The sequence below is a fragment of the Taeniopygia guttata genome, chromosome 7 (assembly GCF_048771995.1).
Source record: "Taeniopygia guttata chromosome 7, bTaeGut7.mat, whole genome shotgun sequence".
In the NCBI taxonomy this organism is placed as follows: domain Eukaryota; kingdom Metazoa; phylum Chordata; class Aves; order Passeriformes; family Estrildidae; genus Taeniopygia; species Taeniopygia guttata.
Window position 1 is genome coordinate 5,200,352 of NC_133032.1, and position 22,633 is coordinate 5,222,984.

The 22,633-nt window shown below is 43.6% G+C and overlaps 1 protein-coding gene across 4 annotated transcripts in view; it reads left to right on the forward strand.

Moving 5' to 3' along the window:
• The window catches only part of HEG1 (heart development protein with EGF like domains 1), a 51,408-nt gene extending 32,889 nt beyond the window's left edge, over nt 1-18,519 (forward strand). For 3 of the 4 annotated variants that reach the window (XM_030277120.4, XM_030277118.4, XM_030277117.4), the window contains 8 exons: nt 404-462; nt 901-1,061; nt 2,733-2,867; nt 7,515-7,557; nt 7,660-7,697; nt 8,174-8,261; nt 9,719-9,893; nt 11,452-18,519. In XM_030277120.4, coding sequence (XP_030132980.4) covers nt 404-462; nt 901-1,061; nt 2,733-2,867; nt 7,515-7,557; nt 7,660-7,697; nt 8,174-8,261; nt 9,719-9,893; nt 11,452-11,601 — 849 coding nt within the window. In that variant the 3' untranslated portion in view covers nt 11,602-18,519. The remainder of the gene's footprint in view (nt 1-403; nt 463-900; nt 1,062-2,732; nt 2,868-7,514; nt 7,558-7,659; nt 7,698-8,173; nt 8,262-9,718; nt 9,894-11,451) is intronic. The other variant, XM_030277121.4, reaches the window with a different exon arrangement.
• Nucleotides 18,520-22,633: the final 4,114 nt, after the last annotated feature.

A 22,633-nucleotide genomic window follows, 5' to 3' on the forward strand; every position in this document is an offset into this window, starting at 1 on the left:
ACAGATCCAGGGTCAGGGAAGATCTGCAGTCACCAAGGGTGCTCTTTGAGGCTGGCCTTGCACGGGGCTCTCTCCCTGCTGACACCTGGCTCATCTCTGACCTTTGTGGTCAGAGCAGGGCACAGACAGATGCTCATGTCAAAGTCCTCAGGGTTTTGTTCTTGTCCAAGTCTGTGCAGTGGTGACTTCGTCCACCCCTTACTGACAACAGGGCAGTGCATCTCTCCTATAGAGCAGTTGAACCTCCGAGATGCTCAGAGCCCCTTGGTCTCAGTAGACATCTCTGAGAAACACAGGGGATGGTGTCAGTGACCCAGGAGGACTGTCCCATGCTACATCCCATGGGACTGCCTTCTTCCATCATTCCTTGGGGCACTAACAGCTGCTCTCTCCCTCCTTGCAGCTCAATGCATCGCTGTCAGGCTTGCCAGGATACCACCACTCCACAGTTAAGGCAAGCAGGTAAGGCTAAGGCTACCAGGGGAAGAATGAGAGACTTGAGCATTTGGGATCTTCAACTTGAGAGCCACACTCTCCATTTTGAGCCAGTGCTGTGCTTGATGCAATCCAGCCTGGCAGTGGTACAGGGCATGAGGAGTGCCTGACCAGTTTGCCAGGCTCATCTGCTATTCTCCTCCTGTCCTGAGCAGCTTGGGGATGGGCTGCCCAAGAGGGATTTATGGCTGGTTCCAAAGTGAGCTACCAGCATCCCTTCCAGCTCCATATTCTCCTCTCTGTGTATTGGCTAGCCCTGGTTTTAAGGTCTGTTACAGTGCATGTAGTGCTGTGTCTTGTAAGCATCTCTTGTGTTAACAGCAGTCCTATGTTTTTGGTGCTAATGATGACATCAAATCTGAACTGTGATACTCAGGGCTGTTTTGTTTTATTTTGTTTTTTTAGGGAGACAAATTTTGTGCATGTTTCAGTGCAATCCACGTTCTCTTTAGCATCCAACGTGACTTTCTTCGATGTTATCAGCAGTGTGAAAAGCTACATTCGAGCTTGCAAATCCCCCACTGAAGCCTGCCAGTTCATATCAAGCCTGAAATTACTCCACAGAGGTAAATAGCATCTGGAAGGACTGTGGCAGGAGGGGAAAGGGATGCTTTATTTGGCTCCTTTTATAAAAGGGGGACAATATTTTGTCATTTGGAAAACCCCCCTGTATCTTTTTATCTTACTGAAATGGGAGTCATCTTAAGAACCTCCCAGTACAAAAGGGATGCAGATATCAAGCCTTATCTTTGCCACATGTGTGAGAAATCTGCCTCTCTGTGAAAATATTGTGCAGCACAGGATTAGAGACATTGTAGGGCAGCCTTTCATCTCTGGGATGTGACACTGGGTCCAGCCAGATCAAAAAACCAGAAGTCTTGATTTCACACACGGAGCCAGGGAAATGGTGTGAAAGCCAAGAGACAAAACCCTTCTGGTGAACTCGATTAGAGCTGCTGGAGGCTGCAGGGCGAGCTCTGCTCTCTGCCTGCCCAGTTTCAGTGTTGCAGGTTGTAAAATGGTTCACAATTAGTGAGAGTTGTGATTTCTGTACTGACTCCTCTATCTGCCCAAGGGCAATGTGGATGCAGCACAGAAAGACATGGAGAAGAACACCAGTGTTTGTGTGACCTTCTCCAGGTGGACCCCAATGCTGTGCCCTGGCATCTCCCAGCTCTCACTTCCCGAGCGAGTGATGGAGGAGATTTATCTGAGAGGGGCACCTGCAAGGAAACTGCTGCAAGTGGTGTTTTGTGACTTTTGGGTTCAAGGTTTCAAGGGTGGTAACGCTTAGCCTGGGTTTAGTGGGAAACCCCTAGTAATATTCTGGCAAAGTAAACATGCAGATGAGAAGTTTAATGTGTGCTTTTATTAATGGGCTGTATTTTAAAGCCATACTCTGCCCATGGATTGCTTTAAATTATTTGGGTAAACCTGCTCAGATTGTACCTACCCATGACCTCTGATACAGTGCTTCTGTAAAGTCAACTTCTAACTTGAAATAAGCAGAGTAAGAAACAAATTATATTCCTGTCTAAGTACCTAGAAGAAAACATGTCAGATAAAAAAACAAAAAAGGATTGAGCAAGGAAAGGTTTATAAAAGGAGAGTGCCAGATGAGTGACATATTTTCCACAAAATCCTAGTTCTCACAAATATTTATTAATTCCATTTAGCCTGACCTCTCAGTAAAAATGTAAATTTGATGTCACAGTTTCTACCATTTATCCACAGTCTTGCTGAATGCTCATTGTAACAAGTCTGGCTTTCTAAATTAAAACACTGCTTCAAAGTAATGTAAATGAAAGTACAAATTTTTTGTTTGAAAAATGAAAAAATCCAGTGCTCAATACTGAAATGGAAAAGAATTGGTTTGGTGTAAGCAAAATGTTTTGCTTGATATAAACTTGCAACTTGATTTATTGAACTGTGTCAGGGGATAAATGTGTCTGAGCTTGAGCCAAACCAGATTTCTCTTTTTCATTTCCCCTTCTGTTTCCGAACTGAAACATTTATTATTCACCCCCTCTATTTGCCTGTACGAATGATGGTAGATACACAAGAATTGGTGACATGGGGTAACGTTGACTCCCTCCTAATTAAACAAAAAGTACTTAAAAAAAAAGGAAAAATATCAAAGCAGCACATCAGCTGAATGGGATGCCCAGGGAAAGCAAATGTGCATAATGGTGGGTTCAGAGAGAACCACACTGATGTTGGGCACCTCTTCCCAACAGCTGGCAGCTTGTGCAGACAGAAGGACCCTGAATGTGACAAGGAAACCTCAGAATGCACCGACTTCGATGGGGTAGCTCTCTGCCAGTGCAAAAGTGGGTACTTCAAATACAACAAGATGGACCACTCCTGCAGAGGTATTGCTCTTTATGGGTGTACTTTGCCTGAATTTTCCTCAAAGTTTCTGTTCCAGTGTGGAAATGAGTGTGTGCATGTAGTGCTCTGCATGCAAGCCCTCAATATTATGAATAAATATTAGCAGCTCAAGTTTCTTTTATTTAGTTAGGGGGCTTTTCAGCAGACACTGAAGACACAGTCTCTCTCTAGGAATAATATTATGTCTTTCTGGGGTATGCTGTGAGTTACAGTGATTGAGGTGAGGGAGAAAGGGGCCTGGCTGCTTTGGGCTCCAGTTCAGTGGCACAGAGCAGAGATGATGTGTGTCTCTGCCTGTTTTGATATTTCCTGAACTCTCAGTGAACTTAGGGGAAGAGCTTTAAACTCAAAAGCTTATATTAATATATCATCATTATTTTAAAAATTTGTAAATGAAAATGATTATGAATTTATTTTTCAGCTGGGTTCCAAATAGAAATTTTAAGCTTAAAGATTGTGTTATTTTATAGCTACTCCTCAGATCAACAAATCTGGTTCTGCTGCATTTTAAACAAAATCTTTATGTGCCAGTGTTCCAAATAACTTCTGGAGAAACAGGGTGTCCATTCCCTAGTTTGTGGTTGCAGTAAGGCTTTTCTGATGACATATCAATAACAATTGCAGTAGTAATATATTGCTTCTGGCACTGCCTGCTGGGTTGCTCTTGAAATAGGCAGAGATGTTTTGTCGGTTCCAAATCTGAGAGTGAGAAAAATGTGCCTGGAAATAACTCATGTGCTACAGACTCTGGGAGGGACAGCTCAGATATGGGCATCTCTGCTTGCCATGTCATGGCCCTGCCTCTCCTTCACTTCACCTTTCCCTTTGTGTTTTCCTCCCTTCCCCATATCTTGTATGTTGGAGGAAGGATTTTTTTTGGGAAATACTGAGCATCTCCACCAACCCTAGAGAGTCAGAGAGTATATAGTGAGTGAGGAGCTGAAACTTGAGAGGTTTTTACACAATTCTTGTTCCATCATGGACAGTGGGGACCCAGGGAAAGTTACTCCATTTTTCTCGTTCATGTCTCTTGCCAAGTAGTGAAGATAAATACCTGAAAGGCTGTGAGGCACTTGGGTGTGATGGTTGCAGAGGGCTAAGAGATGTAAGACTTCATACGTGTGATTACTTATGAAACTTGTTTGCTGTGGAAAATATAAAAACCTCATCTGTAAACAGTGAGGCCTCAATTCCACCTTCACCTTGCTGCTGTCAGTAGGAAACATCTTATTAATCAGCTTGAAAGTGTCTGGGGGACAGGGCTGATGTTGGATTTAGGCTGTAGTGCAGAGACATGAGGGCATCAAAGTGCATGGTGCCGTTCTCTGGCCAGATTTTCATTATCACTTGTGCCCATCTGGGCAAGCCAGGTGGTTGGGATTTTTAAAGGCTTTTCCAAAAGCCAAGCTATGGGACCCATTTTGATATTTAGGGCTATTTTGCTGATAAATATAGCACACAATATACCAGCCTCTTTGAAAATCTCTGCCCTTTTAGTGCCTAAACAGGAACTGAGGTCTCGTGAGCATCCGACCCTCATTGTGGGTTGTGAAAATGCGGTGTAGTAGCTCCAATTATAGTATTTGCAAAGAGGGAAATGGCTATTGTGCTGCCCTGTCCGGTCTCCCCCGTGGGAAGGCTGCAAAAACTGGCTGCCCTGACCCACAGGATTTATTCTGTCCTGGTAGCATCTGCTCTCAGGGACATGCTTGGGAAAGCTTGCCATGGGCCAGGGAAGGGCTGGGTCTCTGAGCCACTGGTGGTCCAGCATGTTGGCCAGGGTACCTCTTGCTCTGCTGTTCAGTGTCTGTGGGTCACTGCTGATTTTCAGCCTTCTCGGTGTCTTCAGGGCTATTTCAGTGACAGAGCAGCAAACCTAGTGTGCCAGCTTTTCAAGGCCATGCTATTTTTACTGGTACAGAGATTTTCTGGAGTGAAGCAAGGAGCAGTAAAGCAGGTTTCCAAAGAGACCCCTGAGTGTCTTTTGGGAAGGCACAGGAATCCTAGGTTGAAGAGCACAACTCAGTAGCTTTGCTTGGCCCCTAATATTTAGGTCTTTCCTCTGTTCCTTGCTTGTGTTTGGAATATTGCCAAGTGAGTGTGACAGTGAGAGCTCTCCTGGGAACATGGCAGCAAAGATGCCAAAGGAGAAAGCAAAGTGGCAGGAAAAGACACAGGGAAGAGAGGAAAATACATAAGCATCAAGTTTTTAAGTAAGACAGAGAAATGCATATTCAGGATCTTGCTTTTCCTCTTTTCTGCTCCTAATCCTCCTGACCTGAGAGCTGCATGCCAGCGAGGTCCCAGGGCTGCTCCTGCCCATGGCTCAGCTCCAGCTTTGAAACTGCTCAAGGTGTATGTGCCACACACACTCCTGGGCTAGGGCTGAGCTTAGGGGGGGCTCCAGCACTTGTCTGCCTACTCCTGCAGGGGGTAGGACATTCCCAACACCATTCCCAACATGCAGGTGCTGGGCTGGGGCTGCTGTGTTCATTAGAGAAGGCAACTCCAGTGAGCTGTGAGGTGATGCCTCCCTTCCTTCCACTGCACATTTTGTTACTGCCCAATCCCGTGGTGGAACGTTCACTCCATAATGTTTTCAGTCTGCTTTTGTTAGCAAGTGAAAGGAGCAACCCATCCAGTCTCCTTTAGTTAATGCCCCAGTGAGATGAGTGAGCCAGGCAAGGATTCTTTGGGATTTATTATCCTTGCCCTGCCTGTTTGCTGACTGGGGCTCTTAACTCTTTCACAGTTACCTCTGCTCTCTTCCTTTACTTCAAAGAAATCATCTTAGAGGGAGAAAAATATATCTAGTAAAAAAAAAACCATCACAGTGTGACGCAGTAGGGAGGCTGTGTAATGAACGTCACCTTCCCCAGCTCTGGAAAAATTAAATGGAATGAGGGAGGTGGTGAAGGAGTAGTGGGGCTACACAGGGCAAAGAAAGGTGTGCAAGATAAGGTATTGTGGACATCAGCCCTCCCACCATCATTAGTGCCACTTGCCACAGCAAGTCTGTGTCTACAGCCACAGAAGTGATGGGAGTGCAGCACTCTTTCGTGTCCATGCATCCTGAGGATGTGAGGTAGGCAGAAGATGGGACATTTTGTTATCCCTAGGCTTGCAACGTCTATTTCTGGGAACTAGAAATCAAAAGGGTCAAAGAGAACCTGCGAGTGTTCAGAGAAGAGCTGCAATAATTAGGGAGACTCAGAGATCTCAGTGGCCTTGGCTTTATTAAAGATAAAGGAGTGATTTGGTGGTGAGAAGGACAAATCTGATCTTATAACCTTTTCCAATCTAATAAGTAAACATCCAGAGTCTGGAATATGACACTGGAGTAATTTAGATCAGAAATAAGGTGAATGTTTTTAATGGCTGAGGAAAATTAATTTTGTGAGCTTCCAGTGCTGTGGTTGATTGTCTGTTACTGAAAATATTAAAATAAGTCTTGGGTGTTTCTCTAAAATGTAGCTTCAACTATTTGATTTGAAACTGGAATTAAATTTAGGGGAATTCTGTTACAGTTTTAAGCAAATAGTGTTTGAGGGAGGGAAAAATCCATGAACATATTTGTTTTCATTGAACAATTCCCTGCGGAATGTGCTAGGGGGGTTTTTCAGACCTTCGGGTGATGTCTTGCAGACCCCAGGGGCTGCTGCCTGGTTGTCCCTGTGCCCAGAGTGACTCTGTCTGTGTCACTCCTGCCCAGGCCTTTGAGTGACCGCCTTCACTGCCTTTGTGAAAGGCAGCAGATCTGCCAGAGCTCTGGTGGGACTATTGCTGAGAAAAGCAGTGATCTTATCAGTAATTTGAACCTTATAGTTGTGTGTCCAATGTATCATCCCCTTTGCTGTTCATCACAAGGGTAGTATAATTTCCTCAGATAATATAGGATAGCTGTCCATAAGCATAGAAATGATTTTATTTTGAAGTGATGGTTCCAGTTTTTCACCAACATTTTGCACATAGCAGTTTTCTGGATTATTTAGACCTAATAAATTCAATTTCTACTGTATAATAAAATAGAAAATTTTACTATACAGTAAAAATCTAAATCTCAAAATTTGATTTAGCTGCAAATTTGAAAGATCTGGAGAAAAAGTGACATGACCAAAAAAAACATTAGCATCTCACTTCAGGTTACCCTGACTGTGTTTGCATAACATCTTGTGCAGTACTAACACTTAAAATTAGTAACACGAACCAATGCTTAAGTAGCATAGTTTAAATGGGCTTTCAAAACGAAAACGGGAGGCACTTGCAGATTTTTTTACATTGCTATTTTGTGCGAAGCAGTACAATGTGCAGTGAGTTTTCATTTGGGCAAGAAGCTCTGCTGGGAATGACATTGCCAGCAGCCCTCCCTGGGCCGGGCTCCAAACTGGCTCTGCTTGGAAAGCTCCGAAATGGTTCCATTAAAGCCAGCAGGAGGTATTCTTGACCTTATTCACCTTAAGTGCTCGGTGTTTTCCCCAAACCGGAGGACATCCAGCCCCCATCCCGGTGCGCGGCGCTCCTGCCGTGCAGCCGCGGGGCGCTGGGGGCGAGGCCGCCGTGGAAGCGGCGCTGGGAAATCCCTGCTGGCTCCACTGCGCGGTGCTCACGGCCCTTCTCTCTGCTTTCAGCCTGTGAAGATGGATATAAGCTGGAAAACGAGACCTGCGTGAGGTATGGTGACTGTTCTGCCCTCCTCCTACCCCACCATCCTTGCTCTGGTAACCTGTTGGCACAACTGAGCTGCTGAAACTCCCTGTTGTTCTCTGTTCCCAGCTGCCCCTTTGGCTTGGGTGGATTCAACTGTGGAAACCGTGAGTACCAAATTTCACTGCTTTTATTTTCTACAGTGTCAGAAGTAGATTTGAAACAAGTAATTGCAAGTGACTGTGTCTAAAATGCAGTAGGTACACGTTACTTTTTTCAGTGCTTTTTGTTCCTTCATTTTCTGTTAAAAGTAATTTTGCTGACCTTCTTTCGCAAAGCTGAGTTAATGTCATCTAAGGAAAGGAGATCTCCTTTCCCTGCGTAGTCTGTCAGGATAGCACATATATTGAGCATTCCCGAAGCAAGATATTTGAGTTACTCTGACCTATCAGTGAAGGCAATCTATTCCTTAGGGAAACAAGAACTTGTTTCCATTTCACTTGAAAATTAAGGCTATGTTGCTTATGGGGAGGGGAGAAGGTAGGAAATAATCAGCTAATCCCTTGGCACAGGGACTGTGGATATGTTACATGGGTTTAAAACCGCACTGCTGTTTCTCAGCCTCTGTCTCTTCCATCTGCAGCGTACCAGCTCATCACGGTGGTGATTGCAGCTGCAGGAGGGGGGCTGCTGCTGATCATGGGCATAGCACTGATCGTCACCTGCTGCCGGTAGGTACCGCTGCCAGCCCGGCTCAGCCTGGGCATCCTCCCCATGCATCGCACCACACTCAGAGCTCCCGTGTGAACTCCTAAGGACTAAAACATGGCATAACTAAGGACCAAAACATAGGTGAAAACATAGGCTAAGCGAGTGGGTTAATCTGAGATACTGAAGTATCACACTGTCCTTTCATTTGGAGAATTAAATTTTTTTTTTCCCCAGCAGTCAGGCTAAACAATGGACTGGGTGTCTCTTAAAGGTACACATAGAAATCATGTCCTCTAAGGATGGGGAAGCAGGGGAGTCCTTCCCACACAGAGCTGTAAGGCTCTGAAGCCAGGAAGCAAACTCCAAAAGTGCAAGCTAAGTTGAAAGGAGCGGTTTAAGCAACAGGAGAGGTTACTTGCCATTGCTGAAGTGTTGTTTGAGTGTATTTAAGGCTATTTTCATTCACCTTTTTGGAGTAGTCCTGCGTGTGCTCTCACTCTGTGTGTCTTTCCTTCTCACACACACGCTCACACACATACACACCTCATTCCCATACCAGGAGGTAGCTTTGGACAAGATGTACTTGCCTAGGAAGCTCTATTTCCTGATTTATGTAATCTAAAAAGGGATGCCTTGCAGTAACATCCTCTCCCCACCATTCCAGTCCCCAAATCTAGGATTTCAAAGCTCTCTGATAAAGTTGGCAACTGGATTATTCAGTAATATAGATATGGCAGTGGTTTGATTGTGGCCCTTTTACCCGATATTTTGAGCCAGGGGGATGCCAGCAAACCCCAGCCAGGAGATGAGATAGCCCAGAGTGCAGATCTCCATAGGGGTGGACTCATTTTCTCATGAGTCCTGGGCCTGGGCAGCTTATGTGACTTCCTGGAGAATACTCTGCTTTGAACTGGAAGCATTACCAAAGTTTACTCATTAACCATTATAGTCCTGCAGGGACATTTGGTGTCACTCAGGCCAGCTCCTTTCAGATCTTCCTTCTTAGGAATTAACATAGTGTTGACAAGTGCTTTAGTTAATAGCATGGGGGCTCCTATATGTTTTTCTTCCTCAATTTCCATGATTTTTTCATTGACTTAGATGAACACATATGTTTTTAAGAGACAAGGGACGTAGCTGGAACAAGCTGGAACAGAGGGGATCAAACTGAATGTAGGGAAAAATCCTTTCACCAAGGGAGCAGTAAGGCAGTGGAACAGGTTGCTGAGGGAGGTTGCCATGTAACTTTGGAGATTTCAAATCCCACCGGATAATGCCCTGAGTTGCATGATCTGATTTCATATCTGATTTGGCTTCAGAGCAGATGACTGGACTACAGTCCTTCTGAGGTGATCTTTGTTCCCAGTCAAGACTCATAACATCAAGTAATGATCTCTCCTGAGATCATGTCAGAAGTGTACACAAGATAGCAGGATAAGTTGTAAGTTTTCACTTTCCCTCATTCTTTTATAAACAGGAAGAATAAAAATGACATAAGTAAACTGATTTTCAAGAGTGGGGATTTCCAGATGTCACCTTATGCTGAATATCCGAAGAATCCCCGGGCACAGGAGTGGGGCAGAGAGACCATCGAGATGCAGGAGAATGGAAGCACCAAGAACCTGTTGCAGATGACAGATGTGTATTATTCGGTATCTATCCAGAGATTAACTTTTAACCCTTTGTGCCTCATACAGGAAAGAGATATTCCTTTATTTTTGGAAGTGCAGATCCCTTTCCTGCAAGATAAAAGAGCAAAGCAAATGTCTTCCATAGCAAGGCATTTTAGGAGTCCTATGGGCTCTAGCTATTACCTGTGGTGAATATCACAAAGAGATATCATTAGGAAGAATGATGAGGAAAGGTCTAGGAATATTTTGGTAAAAATGCCCAAAAATCCCAATCCTAGAGTAGAGAAGGACAGTTAAAGGTTTTGGATAAACTCCTTGGGTTCCCTTTTAGCAGTTTTCTCCTGTCCACCCTCACTGATGAAGTGGAAGGTTGAAATGTCTGTCTGGGGAACTTTGCCCCCAAATAGGAAGATGCTGGTCACTGAGGACTCCTCTTTTCCTCCATTCCTTCCCTCTGCAGGGTACATAAGGAGCATCCCTTCAACTCTGAGGGAATAAGGAGTAATAGGCTTTGTAGGGCACAGAAAGACACAAGCACAAGTTGTTATGTCATGGTTGGTACCATCTGCTAATGGCTGTATCCAGAGTTGTGGTGCTGCTGTATCGTCTGTCACTCATTTTCAGCAACATGTACTTAAGGTGTGTGTGGGTTACTCATGAGAGTGAAAGTCACAGGATTTCACCCAAATCACCCATTCTGGTCTCCTTGCTTTCCAGAGCAGAGAGTGTTACTATTTTCCTAGCTTATATTTTAAGTTTTTCAGTGAGCAAATTTACTGGGTTGCACAGCATGGAGTCAAACTATTCTCCTTCATGCTTCCACTAAGAATGAGATATTTGAAATGAAAATGCATTTCCTATTTTTTTTAAAGACTCTCATTATGCTGGGAACTAGAAATGGAAACTTTTTAGCGAGCAGTAGGTGATGAGGGTTTTGCATGGATCTGCTCTGTAACAGATTAGACCAAGAGGCTTCATGTTATTCACTGGGTGAAAGGATTGTACAGACTTGATCTTAGCAGTGTTCCTCCACCAAGTGTCCCCAGGAGTCTTACTTAGTTACAAGAAGGGAAGAAAAAGGAAGGTCAGACTGTTTTGTTTTTGACATATAATTCAAGGGCCTCTCCTCTCTTGGGAGAGGAGGTACCTATGGTAAATGGGGAGAGAAATGCCCAGGTAATACTCAAAGCAGAAGACTACCTTTGATTTTCTATAATTGTCTCCTTTAAGGATGGCTCTGGGACAATATCCTTTTAATGAGAGTTGTTTCAATACCTGAGCTCAGCAGTAGATTTTTTTTTTTTAATTAAAAATTAACTGTGTACTTGGACTGCACTTGGCAGAGTCAGGTAAGCTTCACGTCTGTTCATTGGCCAGATGTTGAAATTAGATTGCATCATAATAATCCCTTCCGGCAATACAGCAAAAATCATTCTAGATTATAGAGATCATTAGAGATCATATTGTTCCCTCTAGCTACTGAACCAACAGCAAAGAAATGTGGTAAGGCTGTGCCTGAAGGAGGATTTGAGTGTGAGAATAAGACCTTTTTTTTTTTTTTTTTTTTTTGCTAATACAGCCAACTGGACTAAGAAATCCTGAACTGGAAAGAAATGGACTTTATCCTCCCTACACTGGTTTGCCTGGATCTCGACATTCATGCATCTACCCTGGACAATACAATCCATCCTTCATTAGTGACGAAACCAGAAGAAGAGACTATTTTTAGCAAAGAGTGGAGAGGGAGTGGAAGATTGACACAGTTGTGTGGCCCTTAATTCCCAGGTACAATCTGTCTCCTGGGTAGTTGAGGCCACATCAATCTTACTCTTCCCATTTAATAGGAAGGACTTTGAACTTCATGCTGAGCATTGCTGCCCTGAGGGACGGTCACAGTTGCTGAGCATCAGAGAGGAGGAGGAAGATGGGAGAATGGCTCAAGAAGCACATCACTAAAAGACCCAGTGGGAAGCTAACAAGTGTACTCCTTTTTCATTCTTCATTCTTGGCGTTACATGGGCAAGCATGGATCAGTCCAGGCAGATGAACTGTGCCCAGCACTCTTCATTGAATACCACTAGGGAGTGTCTTGTTTACAGATCTCGTTCACTGTTGACTGTGCTTGTCTTCCTAGCCAGCCTTCACGCAAAGCTTCACTGTGCAATTTCTTTTGGTCAGGCAAGTTTGTCCTCTCCATTTTAGACCACTGCCTTGCTGTCAGCTTTGCGCAGGACAAGGAACCTGGCTTGTCTTCTGGTCCTTGCCTTTGTACTGGTAAAAGTTCTCCAGATTCCTGAGTCCTTGCCAAAGCCCAGTGTCTGGCAATATTGGCTGAATTCATGGGTTGATTGTCTCCAAGGAGTGCAGGAAGGTTAGTCACACCACTGCAATTTTGACAGAAAAAAGGCACAGTTGTTCCTATGTGCTGCTTTGAAAACCTTCTGTATATAGGGAATGTTGTTGTTTTGTCAACCAATATTGTTCAGAAGCGATGCCACTACATGCCATCGTGGTGCTTCCATATGGGATCCTTTGGGGCTCTGTTTCCCTGCAATGATTTAAATGCCTATAGACACAGCAATACAATATTAAATAATTACTCACAGGGAAGAAGAAGATGAGCTGTGACTTCAGAATGATTTTTATGTGGATTCTGTGAAGGAGTAATAATGCTATAGCCTTGGCTGGGCAGAGGAACCTGAATTCTGGGCAATGAAGGTGGGATATGTTTTCAAACCTCCACAGTCCACCATTTGTAGGCACTGTGGAGACTTTCAGTGCATTGAAAAAGAGGGCTTACTGCAGTCAGTTGCATTTAAGAAAGAGAAAAACATGATGCTTGCAATCCTAGCATAGCAAAGATCACTTATGTTGAAGTGTTTTTCTTTCTTCCATCCTAGTTTCGAGTGATTCAGACCAGGCAAGTTTCCTCACCCAGGTGTGTTCGTTCATATTAGCAGAAGCTGAAGAATGTAAGTTATTGCATGTCTCACCAAAGATCAGATTGAAACTCATGGACTGTGTTCTGACCTAAAGTGAGTGTTGGAAGAGATCTTGCTAGTCACAGAACCCTGGAATGGGTTGAGTTGGAAGGGATTTTACAGATTTTTTTTTCCAACTCCTCGCCATAAGCAGGGATGCCTTCCACTAGACCAGGTTTCTCAAAGGTCCATCCAACCTGGCTTTGAACACTTGGTAACTTCTCTGGGCAACCTGTTTCAGTGCCTCACCATTCTCACAATGAAGAATTTCTTTCTTTTAATAAATCTAAATCTACCTTCTTTGCTTTAAAATAATTTCCCTTGTCCTATCCCCACATGACCTTGCGAAAATTCCTTCTCCAGCTTTTTTGTAGGCCTCCCTTAGTTACTGGAAGGTGCTCTAAGGTCTCCTTGGAGCCTACTCTTCTCCAGGCTGAAGAGCCCCAACTTTCTCAGACTGTCTTCATAGCAGAGGTGCTCCAGCCTCTGAGCATCTTTGTGGCCTCCTCTGGCCTTATATCTTCTTATGGGACTCCTAGACACAGCACTGCAGATGGGGTCTCAGGAGAGCAGAGCAGAGGGAGAGAATCCCCTCCCCAGCCTGGTTCTGGTGCTGCCCATGACACAATTGCCCTTCTGGGCTGTGAGAGCACTTTGCTGGGTCATGTTGAGCTTCTCGCCAACCAACACCTCAAGTCCTCTGGGCTACTTTCTATTCTCCAACATTTGTGCTTGGGACTGCCCTGACTCACATGCGGGAAATATAATTAAATATCATGAAGTATATTTGCCACTTATCTTTACTGCACTGTTAATCTGAGTCACCCAAAGCCTGTTTAGATACAAGGTCCAGATTCAGTTTCTCCTCTTGAATGTGAATGTGCTTTTAATTCAAGGTGGCTGCTTGTATAAGGATAACAAATAGCACAGTTCCTTCATCACTAACTCACCATATCTGTAGTGTGTACATAAACTGATATTCCCTTCTCCCCCACCATGCTTTAAAAGACACAGTGCCTACAACTAAGTTGATTAGGTAGCTCAGATCACTGAAGCACTGAGGATCACAGGGTGCATCCCCCAAAGTGCCTAACCCCAGTTCAGACACCCATGTATTGTGTGGCTGCTCACTGGAGGCAAACCTGGGGTGATGAGGAGCTCTCTATCAGGGAGCAAGTGCTTGCATCCTACAGATGGTGTGAGTTCCCAGATCCTTTCCCAGCACTTTAAAGGCTGTTCTGTTCCCTACCAAAGGTCAGTAACAGGTATCGAGAGGGAAGCGAGACAGCAACAGGCAATTATAAGCTGTGTTGGCCTAGAAGTTTCTGGTCCCTGCTCACATCTGTCTTGTTTTCTCAAAACTTCAAGACAGGAAAGGTGCCACATATGTGCTTGAGAAGGCACAGTTAGGTGCACCAGCCATAGCACACAAACACAGTGTCTTTTTTACGCCTCTGCTCTTCTATGTAGAAGCAGCAGTGTGAACTTGCAGAGAAACAGAGCTTTATGGACACCTAGGGCAGTACCCTTTGCACTTACATGACCTTTTGGTGACAATGCATGCAACCTGTCTGATTCATAATCAGCCTTGCAGCTGGTAATGCGCAGCTGATCTCAGCTGTAGGGGGAAAGGAATGGATGCCCATGGGAATTGTATTTAAGGGAAGCTCTACTTACAGTGTCCATAATATACCAGGTAAAGCACAAGAATTAGCTGTGCCCTGCCACGCTGATCAGAGTTTTCCTCCAGGACAGAAAGGACTGTCTTTCCCCCAGTATGGAGCAGAGCTATGTTTTTGTTACAAAAGAAAGGAGGAAGATGCAATTAACGCTAAATCTAAATCCAAAGCCTATAGACTGGACTTTTTTCCTTTTCAGTAAAGCAGCTTGTGATAAGGATGTGTCCCAGCAATCACAAGAATCCCATGATTTATCCATGTGCCAGCATGTCCTCAGATGGGGAAGCATTGAGGCCTATCTTATAGGCAAAGATGTTTAACTGCTTGGTTAGTTCAAAGACCAGGAGACGAACTCCTGCATGTCAAGTACGAAGGACAAAGTATGGCACACCAACTCAATTGCAGATCAGCCCTTCTGCACAAAGGGTATATGAACAAAACTTCTGGTCTGTATCTCTCAGCACATTGCAAATTGCAAGGGATTTGACTGGAATTGAGATAGAACTATTTCTAATGCACACAAAAGTTTGCAAGTAATAATTTTAATACCTTAACAGTCTTCAAATTCTCCTTGAATTGTATCTGGAGAGAAAGAGTCTCACTAAATCCAGCAGGATTTTGTGAGCGAGGACTGCAAAACTTGGAATTTTCTGAAAGAGTGTTATTGCACTGAAATTTTCTCTCTCCCAGTGCAGGTAAACTGGGGCATTTCTTATGAGGATTTATCCATTGCAGCCTGACCTTCTATTTGGCTTGGATAAGGAAGGAGTCTCAGACCCAATGCACAGTCCACAGGAGGAGGAGGAAAAGGGTCTCTCCTGAGCTGCCACACCTCCTCTGGATGTTTTAGGAGGCCCTGCCCCCAGGTAAGAGAGGGGTTTAGGCAGAAGGAGTCAGCACCCAGATGAGTGCAGGTGCTTTCCCCCACAGTGTACCAGGAAGCTTTTGGGAAGGTGACAGAGGCAGCCTGAGGTGATTCAGCCCCTGGGTCTCCACCAGCCCAGCTGCAGCCTGTGCTACAGTGCTTCTGTCTTCAGCCAGGCACCACCCGCTCCCAGCTGCACTGGGACAGAAGGGGTGGGTGCAGTGCACTGTACTGTGTCACAATTTATGATGGTTATTTTACTGCAGTGTTCGCTGCCTCACCCCAACTGTACAGACACACCCAGCCACAGCAGGGATGTGGGCAGTGCTTCAGCGCAGGTTGTCTCTGTGTAAAGCTGCCACCAGGATTCTCTCTGTGTCTGCCATGAACAAAGTGCTCTTTGGCAGTGGAGTGGGGCTTGTTATTCCTCTTGGGCATAAGAAAGGTCTCTATGTGCCCTCAAGCCCACTTTCAAAATCAGATGCTTCTCTGTTCACAACCTAACTCCCTGTAGGATGTCTAAATACATGCAGCTTATTTCCCATCTCTCTTTTAAGATTACTTCTAGCTACCCCAAATTGAAAATTTTGAGCACACTGTGTGATTTTGCCAAGGGGAATCACTCTCCACTATGTGAGAGGATAGGAGGGAAGTGGCATGTTTTTGGTATGGAGAATGCAAGTGGTTCAGCCAGATGTAGGGAAAGGAGGAAAAACGACACCAACACTGCTCATAAATCTGCTATTGCTCCTGGCTGCTGTGGAAAGTGAGGGGAGCAGTCAGCAATGACCCATGGGCAGTTGTGTGGTCGTATTCTTAATTAAATTTGGAAAAAAAATGCTAATTCTGTTGCTTGACAGGAAAAACTGTGAGAGGCATGTGTTTGCTGCTATGGTGCTCTGCCAAATATACTGACAAGACACCTTACCCACAAAAATACCCCTGACAGCATAGGAGAGGCAGTCCCAGTGAACTGATCAGCAAAACACAGATTTGAGGAATCTTTCAAAAGGCATCTTGAACATACAGTCTTCCTGTGTCCTGCTGCTTGCCCTGACCAGTTCTTCCAGCTGCACTGGAAATCAGGATTGTTTTTTCACACTGTTGAAACCTTACAGCACTAAATTGGGCTATAAGTGGAAAAAGCAGGCCAGGTTTTCCCCCACACTGGAACTGTTAGGTTTTATAGCAGCAATAAATCCCATTGCTCTAGTGGCATTTCCCATAAGACCCACTGGCACAGTCATGTAGTGAGTTACCACTCATGAACAGCTTTATGAAAGTTATCTGCCTCCACACTGCAGGGTAGTAAAAGGCTTTAAAAATAGCAATAAATTGCATTTAGAGGGAAGTATTTATCATTGTGCAATAGTTTGTGCCGATACTTGTACAGATTGTCTGCTGGGACCTGAGTGAGCACAGAGTGGGTTTGGACACTGCTGCAGATACGGCAAGTTGCTTTCCTGGGATTTGTCTCTGATGCTGGTCAATGGTCACATCTATTCCAAATCCAGCTGGAATTTTCATTCCCTAATAGTAATCTTTAGCTTTCTTCTTTAAATTAACAAGAGCGGATGCATTTTAGTTAAATGCTCTTCCTATGCTTACTAATGTTTTTTCCTCTTTACACACAAAGGATAAAATCCATCATCCCTACAGTGACTGGCGTAATTCTCCCATGGACTGCAAAGTTCTTTTTCAGGCCTGAATCACTCCACCACCAGGGTCACTTGTGTGTAGTACATGCTTTCCCATGGCTCTGTCTCTCTATTTCTGTGATACTGTTCCTGCCTTTCCATGTTGTATCTATCTTTTTTTTTAAAGCATACTTATTACTGTAGCAGGACCTGTGTTATGCGAGAATGAACAAAACAGCTTCAAGATCTGAAACAGTTTCCTGGGAAGAGAATGAATGTGAATTTTGTGTAGTTGTTTTACTGGTCAGCCAGCTTCTTTCCTATCATGTAATATCTAGGGATGTAGAGATGCTTCCTGCTGTCACACATATCAACTGCTCTGCAGATCACTCTTGCCTGTCCCGTTAGAAATTAAGCAAGATCTTCTAGTTTCAGAATGGGTATGTCCTATATGTTTGTAAGTGTTTGGGACCTTTTCAATGTACATTTAATTCTTCATTCCCTTGAGCTGCTGAAATTGAAAAGCAGGAGAGAAACTAATGAAGGATTAAGAAGTACCAAAATTTAAAAAAAAAAAAAAAAAAAGAATATGCTTACTTATTTTGCAGAAGTGTGACTTCAGTACCATGAGGTTGAGTGTGGGATGACACCTCTTGTGTGTTTAGTCTGTGTTGCATAATATCCTTGTTGAGAGAGCACCTAGCAAGGGTGCCTGATGTTCCTCCAAAGTGATATTGAAGTGCTAAATCATTCATTCTCTGTTTCAATAAAATGCTAGAAGGGATGGGAGTCTTACTTGGGTTAATTACTGCAGCAGGCAGCCCCCAGATCAGCAAAATCCTGTATGGAAAAGTCCAGTGAACACTGATCGCTTCTCTTGAATGTGGCTGTAGAATTTGCTGGACATAAAAAGTCTTCAATAAAATCTACTAGGATGTGTCTGCTTTAAAGAAAAAAAAAAAAAAAGAAGCTCAACAAGATAAATATTTACTACCTTCATTTTTAAAGGAAATTCTGTTAAACTCAGTAATTTGCTCTAAACACATTAAATTCTACAGGACTTTCTCCTAGTGGAAGGTGAATCTTGGTGTGTAAAATCATAATGATTTATTTAAGCAGCTTTTAGAATAGCAGCAGTAAAGTTCACCTTTTGTGACCTCTCTTTCAAAAGACAAATTTTCAGCATCTATTTGTTCTTCTTTACAACCTGAATGTAAACCTGCTTTATGTTCTTGACATTGCTCCACTCCCTTTCCTCTGTCTCTGAATGTTTGCTTCCAAGTCTCTGGGGTTCTGAGGATGTTTTCCAAACCAGTATTATTCAAAGTTGTATCATATTTTCAGTCTCCACTAATTATACAGTACTGTAGTAGCAAAATATAATTTTTAAGGATTGGATTATTTTTATACATGCATCCAATATTATTAAATCTGGCGTTCTAGTCAGTATCATAAAAGGATACAATAAAATAATGAGTATTACTATGTCCCTGCTTCTTTATTGTCTTTAGCTTTGCCTGTAAAGGGAAACATGCAATTTTTAGGTGTTTTTAATTATTGTTATACATATAATCCAGAAAATCAGAAATTGCATAGAAAAGAAATAGGTTTTGTTCTTCTGATGGTGCTTCCTGATTGAAAACCTAAATTGAAAAGCAAAGAGGAAATGGGTACGTTCTGTTAGTTGTGCCAAACAAAATTCTGCTCAGCTGAAATACAAGTTGTGTTCTGATACATTCATGTTGGTGGCACCAAGTAACTCAGTTTAATTTTAATTTTTCCTCAGTTTAATTTTTGCTAGAACTGGTAAAGTTGTGTGTTTACGTGTGTGAGTGCATGGAGGGGAGGAAAACCTCAGGAGAGGGGTGCAGCAGGGCTGTTTGCAAGGGCAAAGGACTGGATCTGACCACCATGAGATCAGTCCTGTCCCAGTAAAATCCACCAGGGACAGTGAAGAATGCCCAGCTGGGTGTCCCTCAAAAGAAAAGGAGGGCACCTTGAATCCAATGGAACACCAAGTCCAACTCAGGCCGCTGAGAAGAGGCATGATTTGGAAGAGCATCTGGAGTAATGGCAGGTAGGTTCATTTGGGGCAATTTTTTCCTGTGTTGCTCCAGACCAGTACAGCTGTGACAGCAGTCAGATGGGACTAAGGTGGGATTTATCTGTTCTATGAAAAGTTAGGTGGCCAGTTTGAACACATGATCTGGCTCTCCCAGTAGCCATGAAAAGAGACACACATCCACAGAGAGCAGCTCACCCCGTTGTAAGAGACTACTTACCATGACTGTCTCATGTTACCCTACTTTCTGTGTGATGCTGGTATCTTTTAGGAAATTGGCAGTGTAAAACCATGGGTCACAAACATTTCTGTGGGACTAAGTAAAAGATCTTTGGGGTTATGGACAAGCACATGATTTAACAGCATTGCCCGCTTCAGATTTGCATGTCAGTGCCTCTGAGACCACTGAATGCATCCATAGTGTGTGCCCTCAAACTCTTGGGAACCACCTGAGAAGAAGTTAAAGAGCATCTGCTTCCCCTGATTATATGTGAATCTGTGTCCATAGCTAAATCTTTGATTTGGACTTGTGAAGCTTTTTTATTTTTTTTTTAACTTTTAGGTAATTAAAACATGTATTTCTACTTATATATGTCATATATAGAGGAGGAACCAAATTTACATGAAATAACAAAATATATAGGAATCTAGTAAGGAAAAGGATTGGAAAATGTGCAGGAAAAAGTACTGAGCTGATGCACATAAACAGCTGTAAAAGACAATTTTTCCTACTTTGTCTTTTGACAGCATGATTGCCTCTTGATTACATGCACTTTTAATAGATAGATAAGGCCCTTTACTTTTGGTATTTCTCTTTCCTGCCATAAAAAAGTATTGACAATACAGCAGCTACTGTTAGTAAACATAGCATATTTTTTATTCCATAATAATTATTCAGTGTTCTTGATTGTAATATCTGAGTTTTGACACACAACAGTTTGATTTTACAGCCTCTGGAAAGTTATTGACTTGTTTCTGCAAAGGAAGTTTTCTCTGTAGTTCCTTGCAGGACATCACAATTCCTGTGGCTGTGTGAGTCTGTCTAGACTAACAGTCAACTTTTTATTGCCTAAATGTGTGCTTAATGACTTAATTAGTAAGTGCAGCAGAGCTGCTATTTCACCGGTATCAGTTCTCCTATTTCGTTAATTCTCTGTGTCTGTTGTCCTAAGCCACTGTATCTCTATAAATAATTCCCCCACAAATCACCAAGCAATGGGGTAGATAGAGCCTGTCACTTTCCTTCCTGGAGAGAGCCTGTTGTTACCACTGGTGTGTCACAAAATGGACAGGGAAGGCAAGCAGAGATGAAAATGTCTGGTCTGTGAAGATGTATATCTGCTGAGTGCATTATTTCCTGGAGGAACTGGGGCCTTTTGCATGGCAAATGACTCACACTGCCAAAACTGTGATCATAGTTAACATAAACAACCAGGTAGGAATGGAAGTAAAGTTTAAAAATATAGGTAACACACCATCTCCTGATGTGCATTCACTGTAGAGAGCAGTTCTGACGTGCAGGACTGCACACTCAACCATTAGTCTCTAGTGTAGGCAGAAAAGCTGCACCATTTACACCTGCTGGAGACCTGGCCCTCATTTTCAATAGTGCCGTAAGAAGTTCTTTTGGTCCCATGCACTTGCTTCACAGCCAACAGGGAGATTTTAAGACCTGGATTAATCTAGCTGCACCTTGAGGCAGCATTGGAAAATTGGAGTGTATCATGAAGACTGAAGAGTGTAAGTCTGGGAGATGGACATTGCCAGAGGATGGGTGACATACAGCTGTTCCACTCTCCAACAGCCAGGTTTGTCCTCCTCTGCACACCCCTTCCCACCTGAAGCACCTGCTGGGGTCTGGGGCTCACAGCACTGAAATATGTTATTCTAACAAGACTTTGGGATTAATTTTTCAATGTCCCCTGAAGCTAGGAGGGTCGTGGTGGCCTGAGGTGGAGGCAGGACACTGGCCAAGCAGGTAGGCAGAGAGAATTGGAGCCAAACATTTCCCAGGCATTTCCTTCTCTTATTCTGTCAGCTTCCTGGCAAAGCAGTTTTAAGGAGGGCCTGGAGGAATTGAGCGATCTGTGATGGGTAATGGGCACAGGAGGGAGAAGAAGCAGGGTAGGAGCTGAATCCAGCATGGCCTGAAGGAGCAGACAGAGGGAGAGGGGGCTGCCAGGGGGTCACTGTGGGGACTAGGGGTAGGTGTGGGGAGCAGGTCGCACTGGAGAGACTGCAGGGACAGAGATACAAAGGAAGGCACAGGCAAAACCCCCACATTTCAGGCTCGACATCCTGAGCAGATTCACAGAGGGACAATGTTACTCTGATTTTTAAAAGTGTTTTTTTTTTTTTATATATAGTTCTTTTGAAAGTGCAAAAGTTCTCATAAAACTTCTTTAGCCTTCTGATAATATTTACATATTTAAGAGTCGAAGTTCCCACACAATGTCATGTATAAATAGAATAGTTTACATATTTCTCTGTGGGTGGAGAAAAATGATTGATTAATTTTTAGACCAGTGTGGTTGGAGAGGTGGTAATTCCATCCTCCAATCCACAGTCACCTTTAGAATTCTATAAATACCAGATGTTCAAATAAAATTTTCTCTTTTTCTCCTTTGAACTTACCAAGCTTCTTTATACTCATTTCATGTCCAATAGACAGGACAAGGCCACTTATTTCTTGTGCCAGAGAGGCACACAACCATTTTTGCTGTCTGTAAGCCAGCAGTGTTTCCTGGTTCAGTGCAAGTTTAAAGTTTAAGACAACCCTAAGCTCAGGAATGACTTTGAATAATACTTTTGGTCTCTCTCACCCTCCTTCATTCAAGGAGATACACCCTCTCAATATAGGAGATTAACCAAGACTGCTTTTCTTGTTCCTAAAACAGAAGATCAAACAAAAGCAGATGAAGGGAGAGGCATTTACCACACTGAGCTGTTACGTGGCATTCAGTAGTGTGTTCATAACCTGCCTGTGTTGCTGGCCTTGGGGTCTGCCAGAGGAGACCAGGACCATAGATAGCCATTAGAAGTGGCATTGCAGGGGATATGGGTTGTTCTTCCTTCTTTTGTCTGGTAATGATGGGATAATCCGTGTTTATTTCAGAGAAAGACTTTATTGGCAGTTGTGGCAGGATACAGAGCCACTCAGACTTTCAAAATGAGAGAAATTACACCTTTGCCTGAAAAGGAGGAACTGGAAATCACTGATCTGGCCCAGCTGATCTCAAGCAGTGCATTTTACTGGAGCACAAAGCAGAACAAGCACTGGAGAACTTGGGCAGGGGAGGCAGCTAGAAGTAGGAGACTTAGGGATAACCAGCCCCTGCCCACAGAGACCTTTTTTCTTGGTCTGTCACTGGCCATTTCAGAAGCTTCCTGGAATACAATGTTAAAAAGTCTCAGTCTCCCACCTATTTTCCACACATCACAGCAGTGTTACCTGCTTAAGGGCTTTCTGGGCTTTTTGTCATCTCTAGATCTGCTGCAGGCTTTGTGCTCCAGCCTGACATTCCCTGGTTACAAATG